The following is a 16,457-nucleotide window of genomic DNA, read 5'->3' as shown; positions in this document are numbered from 1 at the left end:
TAAAATAGAAGGGACTGTGGCCAGTAATCACATACTCCACTTCTCTGCCTAGTTTTTAGCCTAGTAGTTAAATTACTCGTGAGAGCCTATTTTCAGAATATAATAAATACCATGTATTCAATGTTTTTAATTAAACATAGTTCCTTTATCAATTAATTAAAATAGCCAGAAATCAAAGTTCATTGTGGCTATAGCCTATTAACTTATATAACAAATATAAATTACTAACTTACCTGGACAATTACTTCTATATTATGTGTCCCATTGCTGTAGTTTCTAGGGTTCCACTTCAGTATGAAAATAGGACCAGACAAATGAATAGCCTGCCCTAAATGAACTCCATTGATCTTAACTGTGACAGAAGTAATGGAGGATAAGGAAAAGGCCAAGACTCTAAAATGAGAGCATATATAAAACACACAGTTTTTAGGTATTTCTTATTGGTTTTTTTTTTTTTTTTTTTTTTTAGAAAGGAGAATAACCCTATTATAACCTGAAAATATATAAGTATAGGCCGAACCATTACATTGTACAGCTATAGGGACTATTATTCATATGATCTGGTTTCTTTCTGAATGGTGGATTTTGGAGTTGTACAATTCAGCAAATCTGACTTGGTAAGAAATTAGGTACTATTCTTTCACTTTTTAGAAGCAAAAAAAAAAAAAATTAATTTTCTTTTGAGAAATACAGCTAGGGTAGATTCAAAGTTCTTTCTGGGAAAACCCCTGAAGTCCTGGCTTTTCTTCTAGGAAATGAATCTAGAGTGGAAATCTCATTTTAATACTCTAATGTCAAGCCATCTACTCATTTGTTTCCCAGAGCATCTGCCCAGAAGAAGCAAGGTCACAATCAGAGCTAGGCTTTCAGACCCTTTCATAGAGTATGGTGTCTAAACCTGATATACAGTTCCCATCAAAAAACGTGAATGACAGATGTGTATCCTACTTCATTAGTAATTGAAACAATATGTATAAATATCTTGGTATCATTTCTTTCTAATTAATACTTTTTAAAGTATAGTATCTAATAATGATAAGAGTGCTGTGGATTTGGCACTCATATTGCTTGGAAATATTATAGATTAATCTCTATTTTTAAAAATAACTGGATACTTAGGGCACAGCTGAGTGGATAATGTTACAGCCACCATGGAAAACAGTATTTTTAAAGCAGCTCCTTAAAAAACTAAACAGGTTGGGCATAGTGACTCATGCCTATAATCCTACCACTTTGGGACGCTGAGGCAGGAGGATCACTTGAGGCCAGGAGTTCAAGACCAGCCTGGGCAACACAGTGAGCCCTTGTCTTTATAAAAACTTTTTTTAAAAATTAGGTGGGTTGGCTGGGTGCAGTAGCTCCTACCTGTAATCCTAGCAATCTGGGAGGCTGAGACAGGATGATCGCTTCAGGTCAAGAGTTTGAGACGAACCTGAGCAAAAGCAAGACCCTATCTCTACTAAAAATAGAAAAATTAACTGGGCATAGTGGCATGTGCCTGTCGTCCCCGCCACTCAGGGGGCTGAGGCAAGAGGAATGCTTGATCCCAGCAGTTTGAAACTGCAGTGTTATGAACACACCAACATACGCTAGCAGGGCAACAGAGTGAGACCCTGTCTCCACAAAAAAAACAAAACAAAACAGGGCAGCACCTGTGGCTCAAAGGAGTAGGGCACCAGCCCCATATACTGGAGTTGGCGGGTTCAAACCCAGCCCCGGCCAAAAACTGCACAAAAGAAATAAAAATCAATCAATCAATCAAAGAAAAAAGAAAAAAAATTAAAGAATGCCAGAATGATCTAGCAATTCTACTTCCAAAAGAAGTGAAATTTGGGGCCCAAACAGATACACCCATGTTCATAGAAGCATTATTCAATATAGCCAAAAGGTAGAAGCAACCTGAGTATCCATCAATTGATGAGTGACTAAACAAAATGTGATGTATACATACAATGGAATATTACTCTGCCTTACAAAGAAGGAAAATTCTGACATTTGCTATAACATAGGTGATCCTTGAGGTCCTTAAGATAAAAGAAATAAGCCAGTCACAAAAGGACAAATATTGAATGATTCCACTTATATGAGGTAGCTTGAGTAGTCAAATTCATAGAGACAGAAAGTAGAATGGTGGTTGCCAAGGGTTGGATGGAGGGGAAAATGGGAAGTTATTGTTTAACAGGTGAAGATTTAGTTTAAGGCCCAGAGTTGTGGCTCATGCCTATAATTCCAGCATTTTGGCAGGCCGAGGCAAGAGGACTGCTTGAGATCAGGAGTTCAAAACCAGTCTCTGCAACATAGTTAGATCCCATCTCTACAAAAAGTAAAAAAAAAAAAAAAAAGAAAAGAAAAAAATTAGCCAGGGATGGTGGCATGTGCCTACACTCCTAGCTAGAGGACTAAGGTAGGAAGATCACTTAAGCCCAGGACTTCAAGGTCGCAGGGAGCTGTGATCATACCACTGCATTCCAGTCTGAGCAACAAAGTGAAACCCTGTCTCAAAAAAAAGAATTTTGGCTTTAGAAGAGGAAAAGAGCTCTAAAGATGGACAGTAGTAATGGCTGCACAACAATGTAAACTTAAGATGAACGTAATGTCACTGAACTATACACTTAAAGATGGTTAAAATGGCACATGTTAGCCCATATGTATTTTACCACAATTTAAAACAATATTTTAGCTCTAAAAAGAAAAAAGTAATGGGGAAATCTTTATCAATAGTCATAAAAGAACTCAAATTCTTTCACCTAGAATCTCACTTCTTGAACTCTTAAAGAAATTATTCAAGTTAAGAACGAATCTATGTGCACCAGATATTCATCTCGAAGTAAGAAAAAACCTTAAAGTTCACCAATAAGATATGAAAATGGCTAGACAAATTGTGGTAGAGTCTCTGTGTTGTAAAAAATAATTCGAAATTAGAATAGACCATGCCTTATGATTATAACTGTATCAAAACATGCTTAAAAGAGAATGCCTGAGAAAGAACACTCAGAAATGCTAATAATAGTTCTAGGTATTAGAGGGCAGGTACAGAGGCTCACAACTATACTCCTAGTACTTTGGGAGACCAAGGTGGAAGGATTGCTTGAGGCTACGAGTTTAAGACCAGCCTGGGCAATATAGAGAGATCCTATCTCTAAAAATTTTTTTAAATTAGCCATGGTGGCATGTGCCTATAGTCCAGCTACTTGGGTGACTAAGGTGGGAGGATCACTAGAGCCTGGGAGTTGGCTGTTATGATGAGATATTGTACCACTATACTCTAGCCTTGGCAACAGTGACCCTCTGTCAATAAAAAAAAAAAAAGAGTTCTATTAGAGACACAGAAAAAACATACTTACAATCTCATTAACCTGTTTTCCAAAAGTGGTTGTATTATATTATTTTTCTTTTCTAACTTTTTTTATTTTGAGACAGAGTCTCACTCTGTCACTATTGGTAGAGTGCCATGGGTGCCATAGCTCACAGCAATCTCAAACTCTTGGGCTTCAGCAATCAGTCTCCCCCATAGCTGTCGCTGCAAGCATGTACCACCATGCTTAGCTAGTTTTTCTAGGTAATTTTTCTATTTTAATAGAGAGAGGGTCTTGCTCTTGCTCAGGCTGGTCTCAAACTCCTGAGCTCAAGCAATATAACCACCTCAGCCTTCCAGAGTACTAGGATTACAGGCATGAGCCGCCATGCCCAGCCTATATTATTTTTCAACATAAAATTTAATAGAGTATATTTTTTAAATGCCTAGTCTCAAGTGATCCTCTTACTTCATCCTCCCAAGTAGTTAAGACTACAGGTGCATGCCACCATGCACAGCTAATTTTTCTAATTTTTTTAGAGACAGAGTCTTGCTGTGTTGCTCAGGCTGGCCTCAAGTGATCCTCCTGCTTCAGGCTCCCAAAGTGCTAGGATTACAAGCATAAGCCACCTCACCCAACCAGCTTTTGCTTTTTTGAAAGGCTTTGCAGCAGAATGAAAACAATATTTCTGATATATAATGTAAATTTATTTTATAAACATCTGATATATAAATTTGCAATGTAAAAACATGCAAACTTAAAGACTGAAATACATAAAAATAATAATGGTGGGATTACAGGTTACTGTACAGTTTTTAAAATTCATCAGCTCAAAAAAATTATATACTTTTTAAATAAATGAAAATGGAATAGTAAGAAATTTATCTTTATATAATGTTTAAGTTGTTGAGAAACTAAAGGGGTATCTCTTAGCTTTCACATTGGAATGCAATCACAATGACTTATTCTCCATCATTGTCAAACTGAAAGCAAAGGAACTGCTACATACCTGATATGTGTTGAGTGAAAAAGTCTTTCTAGTGGTTCATGTTTAGCACAACTATAGCGGAGAGATTTAGGATTTGTGATAAGAACTACAGGCCACTTGCCAAAGATCAAATCTGCAAAGCTAAAGAGGTCATGATCAAAAGCAAAGATCCGGTACCTGGAGACCAGAGGATAATAGGGTAACTTAGTCATTTTACTTTATAACAGGGCATGAAGGCAATATACAGAACAAATGTAAAAATACAAAACCAGGACTTTTTTTTTTACACGATAAAATTGAATACAGAGTAAATAATATTGTTTCTCTGTTTTACTTCCCTTACCACTATCACTTTATCCCTCACATCTATAGTGTTAACTGGGCTCTCATTAAGGCAATAAATTCAGTTCTGCCCCAGAACAATGCCTGGTACATACCACGCACTTTTTTTTTTTTAGAGACAGAGTCTCACTTTGTTACCCTGGTTAGAGTGCTATGGCATCATAGCTCACAGCAATCTCAAACTCTTAGGCTCAAGTGATCCTCCTCCTTGCATCAGCCTCCCAAGTAGCTGGGACTACAGGGGCTCGCCACAATGCCTGGCTAAGCATGCACTCTTTAATTTTTAAATAAATACATGTTGAAGTCATTCATTTTATTCTTATACTTTAAGACAATTTTGAACCTAAGACATTTATCCTAAGTCTAATACCTCACATTCTTCATCCCACCAACAATGCTACATAAAATACTAAAATGGTTGGTATGAACACAGAAAGAAATCTTTCGGGCTGCTTCTATACGATTGTTTCTATAATCTCAAATAAATTAAAGTTGTTCTCATTTTCCAAATGTAACAACAAAAGGTATAAAATATTCATTGAAGATTAATCAAAGTTTTATATTTTCTAACTTTTAGAAATGCAAGAAGAAATCATTGGCTATGCCAAAAACAACAACGGTCACCAAATACTCTATGTTCTCCCCTGACTATCCCAGTCTCCCTGGTTGGGGCCATGTGACTAGTTCTGGCCAATGGGCTATGAACAGAAGTGACATGTATCTTGCTTCTGGTTCAAAGTATTTAAGCATGAATGTGAGTTCTCTGTGCTCTCTTCCCTGCCCTGGAATTGACATGTTGAAACAGTGGTATTACAAGATGGAGGAAGTGTGAATACCTGACTCAATCCATGGAAGAGAGTTGCTTTGACTCGCTTGATTTATATGAATAAACAACATGTGTTATGGTAAGCCATTGGTATTTCTGGATTAGTGATATTTCTGGATTTATGTGCATCTACAATAAGGCCTAGTCTAGTACTATTAATACAGTAGAACCTCCACAGTTGACCGCCTCCCTACATTGACCACCTCCTTAAGATGACCTAATTTTCATTGATCAGACATGCACCACATGTACTTATCAGTACAGTAGCCCTATTTCCTTACATTGACCAGTTTGTTACAGTCCTTGGGTGGTCAACTTTCTGAGGTTCTACTGTATACTGTTTTCAAAAATTATTCTATTATAACTAATCCAATTTAAATGTTTATAAGGGCTGGTAAAAGATAGATCCTTTGAGTAAACTCCAGATAAAACCCCAAGGGTGAAACACAAGAAAGCCAGTGGGGACAGAAAGAAAGGATACAGTTTCATAACATCACAACTTGTAACTGTAGCATTTAGAAGAAACAAATCAGCTGATCAAAGGGTTAGGAAGCCTATTTGACAAAAAGCAATTATAGCCTAGTCCATGGCCTCATAGCTATGAATAGACAGAACAGACAGGTCTTAGCTCAAAGTAATTACAGTCACCAATTAATTATGGGCTTCTGTGTAACTCTTACACAGAGTCTAGAAAAGCCAACCAAAACGTAGCAGTACCGTTCAAGATGTAAAGCTATTTTTTAATTAAAGGAAGTAAAAATAATTTTAAAAATAAAAAAATGATGTATTAGCTCAACAAATACCTAAGTGCACAGTATCTTGAGAGCACTAGGTTTGAATAAATTAAATACATATGATGTTAAACAATCAGATCTTAAACAAGGTGATAACCCTCTATACTTGATAAACTACTTCACTTAAATACTTCTCAAAAAAAAGTATGTCTACCTATACTACGTGATTTTCATAGCTACATTATTTTCTGTTACAGAGACTTTAATAAAACTATGATTTATTTGAAGAACTTAAGTCACTAACACCTTACAGCAATAACTAGTATGCTAGAAATAAAATTCAGGGGGAAAAATACATTTCTAGAATAGTGTCTCTCAAAGTATGATCTACAGCCACCTAGAGGGCTTTTGAAAAATGCAGTTTCTTGGTCCCTAACCAACACAACCAAAATTTCTAGAGGTAGGTCCTGAAAATTTTTACTTTTAATAAGCTCCCCTACAACTCTTAGAGTTTGAGACTATTTTCTAGTGGCCATACCTTGAAAATCCAATGTAACATAGTGATGATAAACACCACTGCTGCAATAAGGTTTTTGCAAAATGACAAAGATTGCCAGCTACATGTATTAATTTTAAAAAGCAAAAATATCGTAAGTTTTTCCTTTACTGGGATCATCCATGATAAAAATAAGAAAGCTATCATTTCTTTAGCAAAAACTTATCATTTCTTTGCAAAATAAGAAATCTATCATTTCTTTAGCAAAACTTATGTGTATAAGTTCTATTTTGTGAGGTAGTTCTCTTACCTTCTATTATCCTTCCAGTCTCCCACCTCAAGTTCCAAAGTGCCCTGGAAGTGACGAGTGTGCAAAACAGGCATCAGTCCACCAAGTGTATGGAGGTGCCCACACAAATAAGCTGTAGCCGAACTACCCAATGAAAAATAAACGGAAACATGAATAAAGATAACATATGGCCAAACTAATAAAAATGTCTCTTCAGAAAAGCAAGATGGTTACCACAGCATAAAAGAACTAGAAACAATTGTGATTTTGGAAGTTTGTCTTACCTCATAATTGACCGGATTCCTGGTGATGGAGAAAACATAGTGGATGTTGTAAAGTGTCCAAACCAAATTGTATGGTTGCTTTGACTACTTTCCTTGGCCAGTGATAAGAGTTCCTCCATTCTCGTCTGCAATGGAAGGATCTTTAATCTAATGTCAATAGATTAAAAAGCTCCCCAAGGTTTTATAATATCAATCATATTGTATCTACAGCTTAAAACCTACGAGTCGGCTCAGTGCCTGTGGCTCAAGCGGCTAAGGCACCAGCCATGTACACCTAAGGTGGCGGGTTCAAATCCCCAGCCCGGCCCCGCCAAACAACAATGACGGCTGCAACCAAAAAAATAGCCGGGCGCTGTGGCGGGCACCTGTGGTCCCAGCTACTTGGGAGGCAGAGGCAGGAGACTCGCTTGAGCCCAGGAGTTGGAGGTTGCTGTGAGCTGTGATGCCACGGCACTCTACCCAGGGGGACAGCTTGAGGCTCTGTCTCAAAAACAAAACAAAACAAAACAAAAAAAACCTACGAGTCAATGACCTGCACAACCTCTGTAAGTTTCAAACTGTTTTCACATACAAAACACTTGATCCTAAAACTGACACTGTAATAAGCAGGGCAAGGAAATTAAGAAATAATGAAGTTGCCACTAATCTTTTCAACTTTGCAACTAACAAAGAGAACATTAAAACAAAACTAAAATAGCATCACAGAAAGACTTGTGTCTAAATGTTCATAACAGCTCTACTCATAATAGCCGAAAATCTAGAAAACTTAAACAAATTACAGTACATCCGTACAATGGAATACTACTCAGCATCATGTGGGTAAAGTTCAGAAACATTATACTGAGCAAAAGAAGCCAGGCCCAAGAGTACCTACTGCATGATCTCATTTATACAAAATATCAGAACACTAATCTACAGTTATAGAAAATTGACCAGTTGTTTCCTAGGAGGTGAAGACACTTGCAGGGTGATGGAAATGTTCTATGTCTTGATTGTGGTGAGTTATGCTGATATATGCATTTGTCAAAATTCTTCAAACATTTAAAATGAGCATTTTTATTATATGTAAATCATACCTCATAAAGTTGATTTTTGAAAAATAACTTGCACATGTCAATATGCATTAATTATTAATTAATTATATTATCTATAAAGTGCTAATAGTAATAAATATATGGATCCTACCCTCAGACTTTCTAATTTGGTAAGTTTGGGGTAAGGCCAGGGAATTTATTACATCCCCACTGATTTTCATGCATATGATCCTTGAATCCTACATTAAAAATCACTATTCTAGGGCAGCGCCTGTGGTTCAAGGAGTAGGGCACCGGCCTCATATACTGGAGGTGGCAAGTTCAAACCTGACCCCGGCCAAAAACTGCAGAAAAAAAATCACTATTCTAAGGAATAGGATTTAATATAAGTTAATCAACTTGGACTAAAGACTTGGTACAAGGGATCTGCCTCCCTCATCCTCCAGAGCAGCAGTTTTCAACATGTGGGTTGCAACCCCTTTGGGGGATTGAACGACCCTGTCACAGGGGTCACCTAAATACATCCTGCATATCAAATATTTACATTACGATTTATAACAGTAGCAAAATTACAGTTATAAAGTAGCAACGAAAATAATTTTATGGTTGGGGGTCACTACAACATGAGGAACTGTATTAAAGGGTCACAGCATTAGGACGGTTGAGAACCACTACTCCAGAATAACTGGGTCTACGGGTACCTGCCATAATGCCCAGCTAATTTTAATATTTTATCTGGTCTTGAACTCCTGAGCTCAAGCAATCTGCCCAGTTGGCCTCCCAGAGTGCTAGGATTATAGGCTTTAGCCATGGTGCTCACTCATTCTGTTTTTTTTGTTTTTGTTTTTGTTTTTTAATAAGAAAAGGGCTACTATGGAAGGGGTTAAGTTTCTTAAGTATCTCAAGAATGGAAGAAAAAGTATCCAATGTACTCAGCACTACTATGAAACCAATTTATAGCTTTCATATGAAAGCTATAACCCAACTATAGCCCAAGAAGAAGGGGAAAGAGGAGAGGGAGGGGAGTGGATGGGAGAGGGCGGGTGGAGGGAGGGTAATTGGTGGGAACACAACTACGGTGCATTTTACAAGAGTACATGTTAAATTTACTAAGTGTAGAGTATAAATGTCTTAACACAATAGCTAAGAAAATGGAGTAAAGGCTATGTTAACCAGTTGGATGAAAATATTTCAAATTGTATATAAAACCAGCACATTGTCCCAGCTGCTCGGGAGACTGAGGCAGGAGAATCGCCTACGCCCAAGACCTGGAGGTTGCTTTGAGTTGTGATACCACGACACTCTACCAAGGTCAATAAAGTGAGACTCTGTCTCTTAAAAAAAAAAAAACAAAAAAACCCCAGCACATTGTATCTCATAATTGTATTAATGTACATAGCTATAATTTAATTAAAAACAACTGTTTAGAAAGTCACATCTGAGAACCTCTTATTATTTTTTGTTTTAACACATGCCAACTCACTAATGAGCACAAGCCCTGAGCAAGATATTTGTGCCTGTATGAAAGAATGTAAAAGTGATAAGATCAAGTTCCTGGCCTCTTCAAGTATTTAATCTAGTGGTGGGATATAAGAGCAATATGGGATAACTATAAACAAGAGTAGGATTTGCTAAGTTAGAACTAAGAGGTTCAGAGTTACATGACAGTTCAAAAGAGGTGGAAATCACATCAACAGAATGCTGTCAAATGCACTGTTATGTTAGACATTTTTGTTATATTTTGTTTCCTATGTACCAAGTCTTTTGAGTTTGCTAAGAACTAGGCTGATGCCTTGGCACTCTCACTTTGTCTCCCCCTGCAACCTTTGCCAAAATAGACCACTAGTTATAACTGAGAATTTGGGGCATTTGGGAATATACCATATAGTGTACAAAGCTATATGCTCTACACCTTGCAAAGTTTGTGTACTGAGAATACACTTATTAAATGTTTACTGAATGAATATCAAGTGGGAGCTACTTCTTTCTCAGATTTTAGGTCAAGAATAGGAATAGCAATAATAGTGCTAAAGTAGACAGTAATTTCTAGTCACACCTGTAACTAAGGAAAAATTTTCTAGAACATTTCTAGATAAGAACTTGTTTACAAAGGACAACTTTAAGTGATCCGCATGCATTGAGAAAAAACAAATAAGTAAGCTGTGAAAGGAAGTAAGATTTTTACTGTACCTTATCTAACATTCCAAAGAAATTATATGGTCTCTTAGGCCCTGGATTCAAGGTGGCATCCACACAGATGAAAGAATAGTTGCCAAAAGGAGTACTGTGGAGATAATGGAAAGAGCCATCCTTACGTACAACAGAATATTTCCTAAAAAAATAAGACAGGAAAGTTTTAGTGTAATCATAAAAAGACAAAATGCACTTAAATTCCTTCCATAATAATTCCACACATGATTTTGCCTCCCTTGGAAAAGGAGATTTACTGATCTGACAGAAAAATACACTAAACTAGATCCACAGTGGATAAACTGGTTAGCAGGAATTTCGAAGTTTTAATCTTCAAAGACTCACACAAACTAATTCATCAATAACCAAACACAAATTCACCAAGTTAAACAGAGAAGTAAGAAGCGTATTTTAGGCAGTCCATTAACATTTAGAGTCTGTTGAAATGGTATTTATCAATCATTTAAAAATTTAGTGAGGCAAATATAGTCTAGCAAGGGAGAGGGGAGAGGAGGGAGAAAGGGGGAAAGAGGAGGGAGGGCGTTTGGGGGAAATCTCACCTAATGTGCACAATGTGAGAGTGTCTGGCTCCCTGGGTGAAGGGCTCAACTACAAAACTGAACTCTACTTTGGAACTGAAAACAAAGTAACCTAAACATTTGTACCCTCATATTAATTAAAAAAAAAATTAGTGAGGGCCTACCAAGTACCAGAAGAATATTTGCTGTAGTGAGATGAAAAAGGTGTTTTCTTCTTTTTTTTTTTTTTTTTGAGACAGAGCCTCAAGCTGTCCCCCTGGGTAGAGTGCCGTGGCATTACAGCTCATAGCAACCTCCAACTCCTGGGCTCAAGCGAGTCTCCTGCCTCTGCCTCCCAAGTAGCTGGGACCACAGGCGCCCGCCACAACGCCCGGCTATTTTTTGGTTGCAGCCATCATTGTTGTTTGGCAGGTCCGGGCTGGGGATTCGAACCCGCCACCTTAGGTGTACGTGGCTGGCGCCTTAGCCGGTTGAGCTATAGGCGCCGAGCCGGTGTTTTCTTCTTAAAGCAGGACTATAGAGGGTTAATTCATCTTGCAAAGATGCCATTAAGCCAGGAGAAAATTGTTAAGACTAGGTCTGGGTCAGTAAATCTCTTTTAAAAAAGTTTCTACAAATATATTGATTAACACACATCCAAAGTCCTAAAAATATACTGATAAAGTAATACTCTATGAATAAAGTTCTCCCATCATAAATGTCAACAGTGTTCAGGTATCTATAAAATAGTAGGGTGAAGAGCAAGGAAAAGGATGAATAATAGTGCAAATAGGCACTCATTAAGTATTTGTTGAATAGAGGGAAAGTAGAGATTATACTGCAGGCATACCTGTATTATTCAAATGTCAGAAATTTATAGGAAAAGTTGGTATCATCTTTTATTGAAGTGTCTTACATGATGTTTTATGTAAGAGCACATATAAAAAAATACAAATAAACTTCTGAAACTTAATGTGCTAGGAGGGAACTATACTTAAACTACAATAGCTATCAAATATATGTGTATCATAATCAAAGTAAAGATACTATCATAGACATTACAGTACTCAAAAATTAGTCAAACCCAGTTTATACAAAGTCAATTAGTTCTTTTTTTTTTTTCTTTTTTCAGTTTTTGGCCAGTGCTGGGTTTGAACCCACCACCTCTGGCATATGGGGCTGGTGCCTTACTCCTCTGAGCCACAAGCACCGCCCCAAGTCAATTAGTTCTAATGCTTCTCTTTTTAGTATTTTTGAAATTTTTATTTAAGGGATTTTTTTCCAAATTAAATTTTTTATTTATATTTCTTCTTGCTTAGTTTATTTTTAGTCACTCCTCAGGATCTTATGATCTCATATATATTGTTCCTCTTCATGCATTTTTTGATACATTAAAACCCATCTGTCCAAAAATAAATCCAGGCTGGGCATGGTAGTTCATGCCTGTATCCTAGAATTCTGGAAGGCCAAGGCGGTGGATTGCTTGAGCTCAGGAGTTCAAGACCCACCAGAGCAAGAGTAAGACCATGTTTCTACTAAAAAGAGAAAAACTAGGCTCGGCGCCTGTGGCTCAATCGGTTAAGGCGCCAGCCACATGCACCTAAGGTGGCGGGTTCGAATCCCCAGCCTGGGCTCGCCAAACAACAATGATGGCTGCAACCAAAAAATGGCCGGGCGTTGTGGTGGGCGCCTGTAGTCCCAGCTACTTGGGAGGCTGAGGCAGGAGACTCGCTTGAGCCCAGGAGTTGGAGGTGGTTGTGAGCTGTGATGCCACAGCACTCTACCCAGGGGGACAGCTTGAGGCTCTGTCTCAAAAAAAAAAAAGAGAAAAACTAAGCCAGGTATTGTGATGGATGCCTGTAGCCTCAGCCACAGGGGAGGCCAAGGCAAAAGGATTACCTGAGCCTAGGAGTTTGAGGTTGCTGTGAGCTATAATGCCATGACATTTTAGCTTGGGGTAGCACAGTGAGACTCTGTCTCAAGAAATTAATTAATTAATTAATTAAAAATAAATCCAACTGTTTGAAAGCAGAAGTTAAAATATATGAAGTTAATAATATTTTTTGAATTCTAGATTTTGGCATTCTCAGTATTTTTTTTCGGATTGATATTTCTATAATATCTGTATCACTAAAACATGCATTTATTAAATTCAGATAAAGTTTATGTGACTAAAAACAAAAACATAAAGGTAGGAAACTTTAAAGTAGGGGCAGCGCCTGTGGCTCAAAAGGGTAGGGTGCTGGTCCCATATGCCGGAGGTAACGGGTTCAAACACAGCCCCATCCCCCCCCAAAAATAGCTGGGCATTGTGGCAGGCACCTGTAGTCCCAGCTACTTGGGAGGCTGAGGCACAAGAATCACCTAAGCCCAGGAGTTAGAGGTTGCTGTGAACTGTGTGATGCCATAGCACCCTACCAAGGGCAACAAAGTGAGACTGTCTCTACAAAAAAAAAAAAAGAAGCTTTAAAGTGACCACTTTATTTTCCTAACAACCACTCAGCCCCCAAGTCCTATTGATTCTTCTGTGAATATATCTCTTAACTATATTCCTAAATCATCAAAAGCACAAAGTTAATGGCTCAGCACCTATAGCTCAGCGGCTAGGGCACCAGCCACATACACCGGAGCTGGAAGGTTCGAATCCAGCCCAGGCCTGCCAAACAACAGTGACAACTACAACCAAAAAATAGCTGGGCATTGTGGGAGGCTGAGGCAAGAGAATCACTTAAACCCAAGAGTTGGAGGTTGCTGTGAGCTGTGATGCCACAGCTCTCTACCAAGGGTGACAAAGTGAGACTCTGTCTCAAACAAACAAACAAACCTAAAAATGTCTGTGTGGAAGGCCAACAGTTCATGACTAGCCTGAGCAAGAGCAAGACCTCATCTCTACAAAAAATAGAAAGATTAGCTAGATGTGGTAGTGTGCACTTATAGTCCCAGTTACTTGGGAGGTTGAGGCAGAAGAATCGATCGAGCTCAGGGGCTGGTCATGAACTGCTAGCTTTCTACACAGACATTTTTAGGTTTGTTTGTTTGATGCATAGCAGAAGCCATTTAGATCAGAGCTTGTCAGGCAGACTATTGAGGTTCCAGGGTTTTCAGAATGCTGCAATAGCATTGTCTCGGCCTCTGGGGTGGCTGGAGAGCCCAGCTACTCACCCTTGGCTGCCTTACTCTTTTATCCCATATCATACAAAGATTAAAATTTTCTTTAGGCTCGGCACCTATAGCTCAACCAACTAAGGCGCCAGCCACGTACACCTAAGGTGGCGGGTTCGAATCCCCAGCCCGGACCTGCCAAACAATGATGGCTGCAACCAAAAAATAGCCGGGCGTTGTGGCGGGCGCCTGTGGTCCCAGCTACTTGGGAGGCGGAGGCAGGAGACTCGCTTGAGCCCAGGAGTTGGAGGTTGCTGTGAGCTGTAACGCCACGGCACTCTGCCCAGGGGGACAGCTTGAGGCTCTGTCTCAAAAAAAAAATTTTTTTCTTTAATTGTTATTGGAAAAAGTCTGGACATCTCTGGAGACCACCCCAACCTGGCCATTAAAGTACAGGCATGCTTCAAAGATACTGTGGTTCCAGAACAATACAATAAAGCAAATATTGCAAAAAAGGTGAGTCGCACCAATGTTTTGATTTCCTATTGCATCTAAAAGTTATTTTCACACTATTCTGTAAAAGTGCTTTATGAAGTGTGCAATAGCATTATTGTCTTTAAAAAATGTACATACCCTAATCAAAAAATACTTTATGGCCAGGTATGGGGGCTCACACCTGTAATCCTAGCACTCTAGGAGGCCAAGGTGGCTGGTTTGCTTGAGCTCATGAGTTTGAGACCAGCTTGAACAAAAGTGAGACCCCGTCTCTACTAAAAATAGAAAAACTGAGGTGAGAAGATTGCTTGAGTCCAGGTTGGAGGTTGCTGTGAGCTATGATGCCACTCTAGCCAGCGTTACAGCTTGAGGCTCTGACTCAAAAAATATACATATTTTATTGCTAAAAAATGCTAACAATCATCTGCGCCTCAAACAAATTGTAATCTTTTGCTGGTGGAAGGTCTTTCCTCAATGTTGATGGCTGCTGACTAATTAAGGTGGTTGTTGCTAAAAGCTGGGGTAGCTGTGGCAATTTCTGAAAAAAGGACAACAATGAAGTTGGTTACATCAATTGACTTTGTTGTAATCATGAAAGCTCATGAAGTAATCATGAAAGATTTCTCCGTAGCATGCAATACTGTTTGACAGTATTTTGCCCACAGTAGAACTTCCTTTTCTTTTTTCTATTTTTGTGACAGAGTCTTGCTGTATTGCCCAGGCTAAAGTGCAGCGACATCATCACGGTTCACTGCAACTTAAAATTCCTGAGCTCAATTGATCTTCCTGCCTCAAACTCCCAAGTAACTGGGACTACAAAGGTGTAGCACATCTAGCTAATCTTTCTTTTTTGTAGAGATGAGATCTTGCCCTTGTTCAAACTGGTCACCAACTGCTGGCCTCAAGCAACCCTCCCACCTTGACCTCTCAAAGTGATAGAATTACAGACATGAGCCACTGAAGCTGGCCAGATTTCTTTCAAAGTTAGAGTCAGTCCTCTCCAAAATTGCCACTGCTTTATCGACTAAGTTTATGTAATATTTTAAACCCTTTGGTGTCCATGTGGTAAGGTCCAAAGCATCTTCAGTGGAAGTAAATTCTATTTCAGGAAACCACTTTTTGGCTCATCCACAAGAAGCAACTCCTCATCCATTCAAATTTCATCATAGGATTGCAATAATTCAGTCATATCTTCAGGTTCCACTTTTAATTCTACTTCTCTTGCTATTTCCACCACATCTGCAGTTACTTCTACCACTAAAGTTTATTTATTTATTTATTTTTTGAGACAGAGTCTCACATTGTCACCCTCAGTAGACTGCCATGGCCTTAAGGTTCACAGCAACTCCAAACTCCTGGGCTCAAGTGATCCTCTTGCTTCAGCCTGCCCAGTAACTGGGACTATAGGCACCTGCTACAATGCTTGGCCTAAAGATGTTTTTAGAGATGGGGTCTCACTCTTGTTCAGGCTGGTATCCAACTCCCCAGCTCTAGCGATCCACTACCTGTTTCCCAGAGTACTAGGATTACAGGCATGAGCCCCTGTGCCCAGCCCCGTCTACTACCATCTTAAACCCCTCAGTCATCCATGAGGGTTGGAAATCAACTTCTTCCAAATGCCTATTCATGTTGATATTTTGACCTCCTCCTATTAATCACAAATGTTCTTAATGGCATCTCAAATAGTAAATCCCTTCCAGAAAGTTTCTAATTGACACTACCCATATCCATCAGAGGAATCACTAGCTATGGCAGCTATAGCTTTACAAAATCTATTTATTAGGCTCGGCGCCTGTGGCTCAAGCGGCTAAGGCGCCAGCCACATACACCTAAGGTGGCAGGTTTGAATCCCCAGCCCGGGCC

The 16,457-nt window shown here is 38.8% G+C and overlaps 1 protein-coding gene across 1 annotated transcript in view; it reads right to left on the bottom strand.

Annotated features, from left to right (window-relative positions):
* TMEM62 (transmembrane protein 62) overlaps positions 1 to 16,457 on the bottom strand; it is a 44,348-nt gene that overhangs the window by 18,875 nt on the left and 9,016 nt on the right. The window contains exons 5-9 of the mRNA XM_012806353.2: positions 10,480 to 10,621; positions 7,256 to 7,380; positions 6,993 to 7,115; positions 4,306 to 4,461; positions 234 to 393 (exon numbers count right to left, since the gene is read on the bottom strand). Coding sequence (XP_012661807.1) covers positions 234 to 393; positions 4,306 to 4,461; positions 6,993 to 7,115; positions 7,256 to 7,380; positions 10,480 to 10,621 — 706 coding nt within the window. The remainder of the gene's footprint in view (positions 1 to 233; positions 394 to 4,305; positions 4,462 to 6,992; positions 7,116 to 7,255; positions 7,381 to 10,479; positions 10,622 to 16,457) is intronic.

The sequence above is a fragment of the Otolemur garnettii genome, unplaced genomic scaffold (genome assembly GCF_000181295.1).
Source record: "Otolemur garnettii isolate 467f Iridium unplaced genomic scaffold, OtoGar3 scaffold00050, whole genome shotgun sequence".
Classification (NCBI taxonomy): Eukaryota; Metazoa; Chordata; class Mammalia; order Primates; family Galagidae; genus Otolemur; species Otolemur garnettii.
This window is presented reverse-complemented; position numbering and strand designations above follow the sequence as displayed.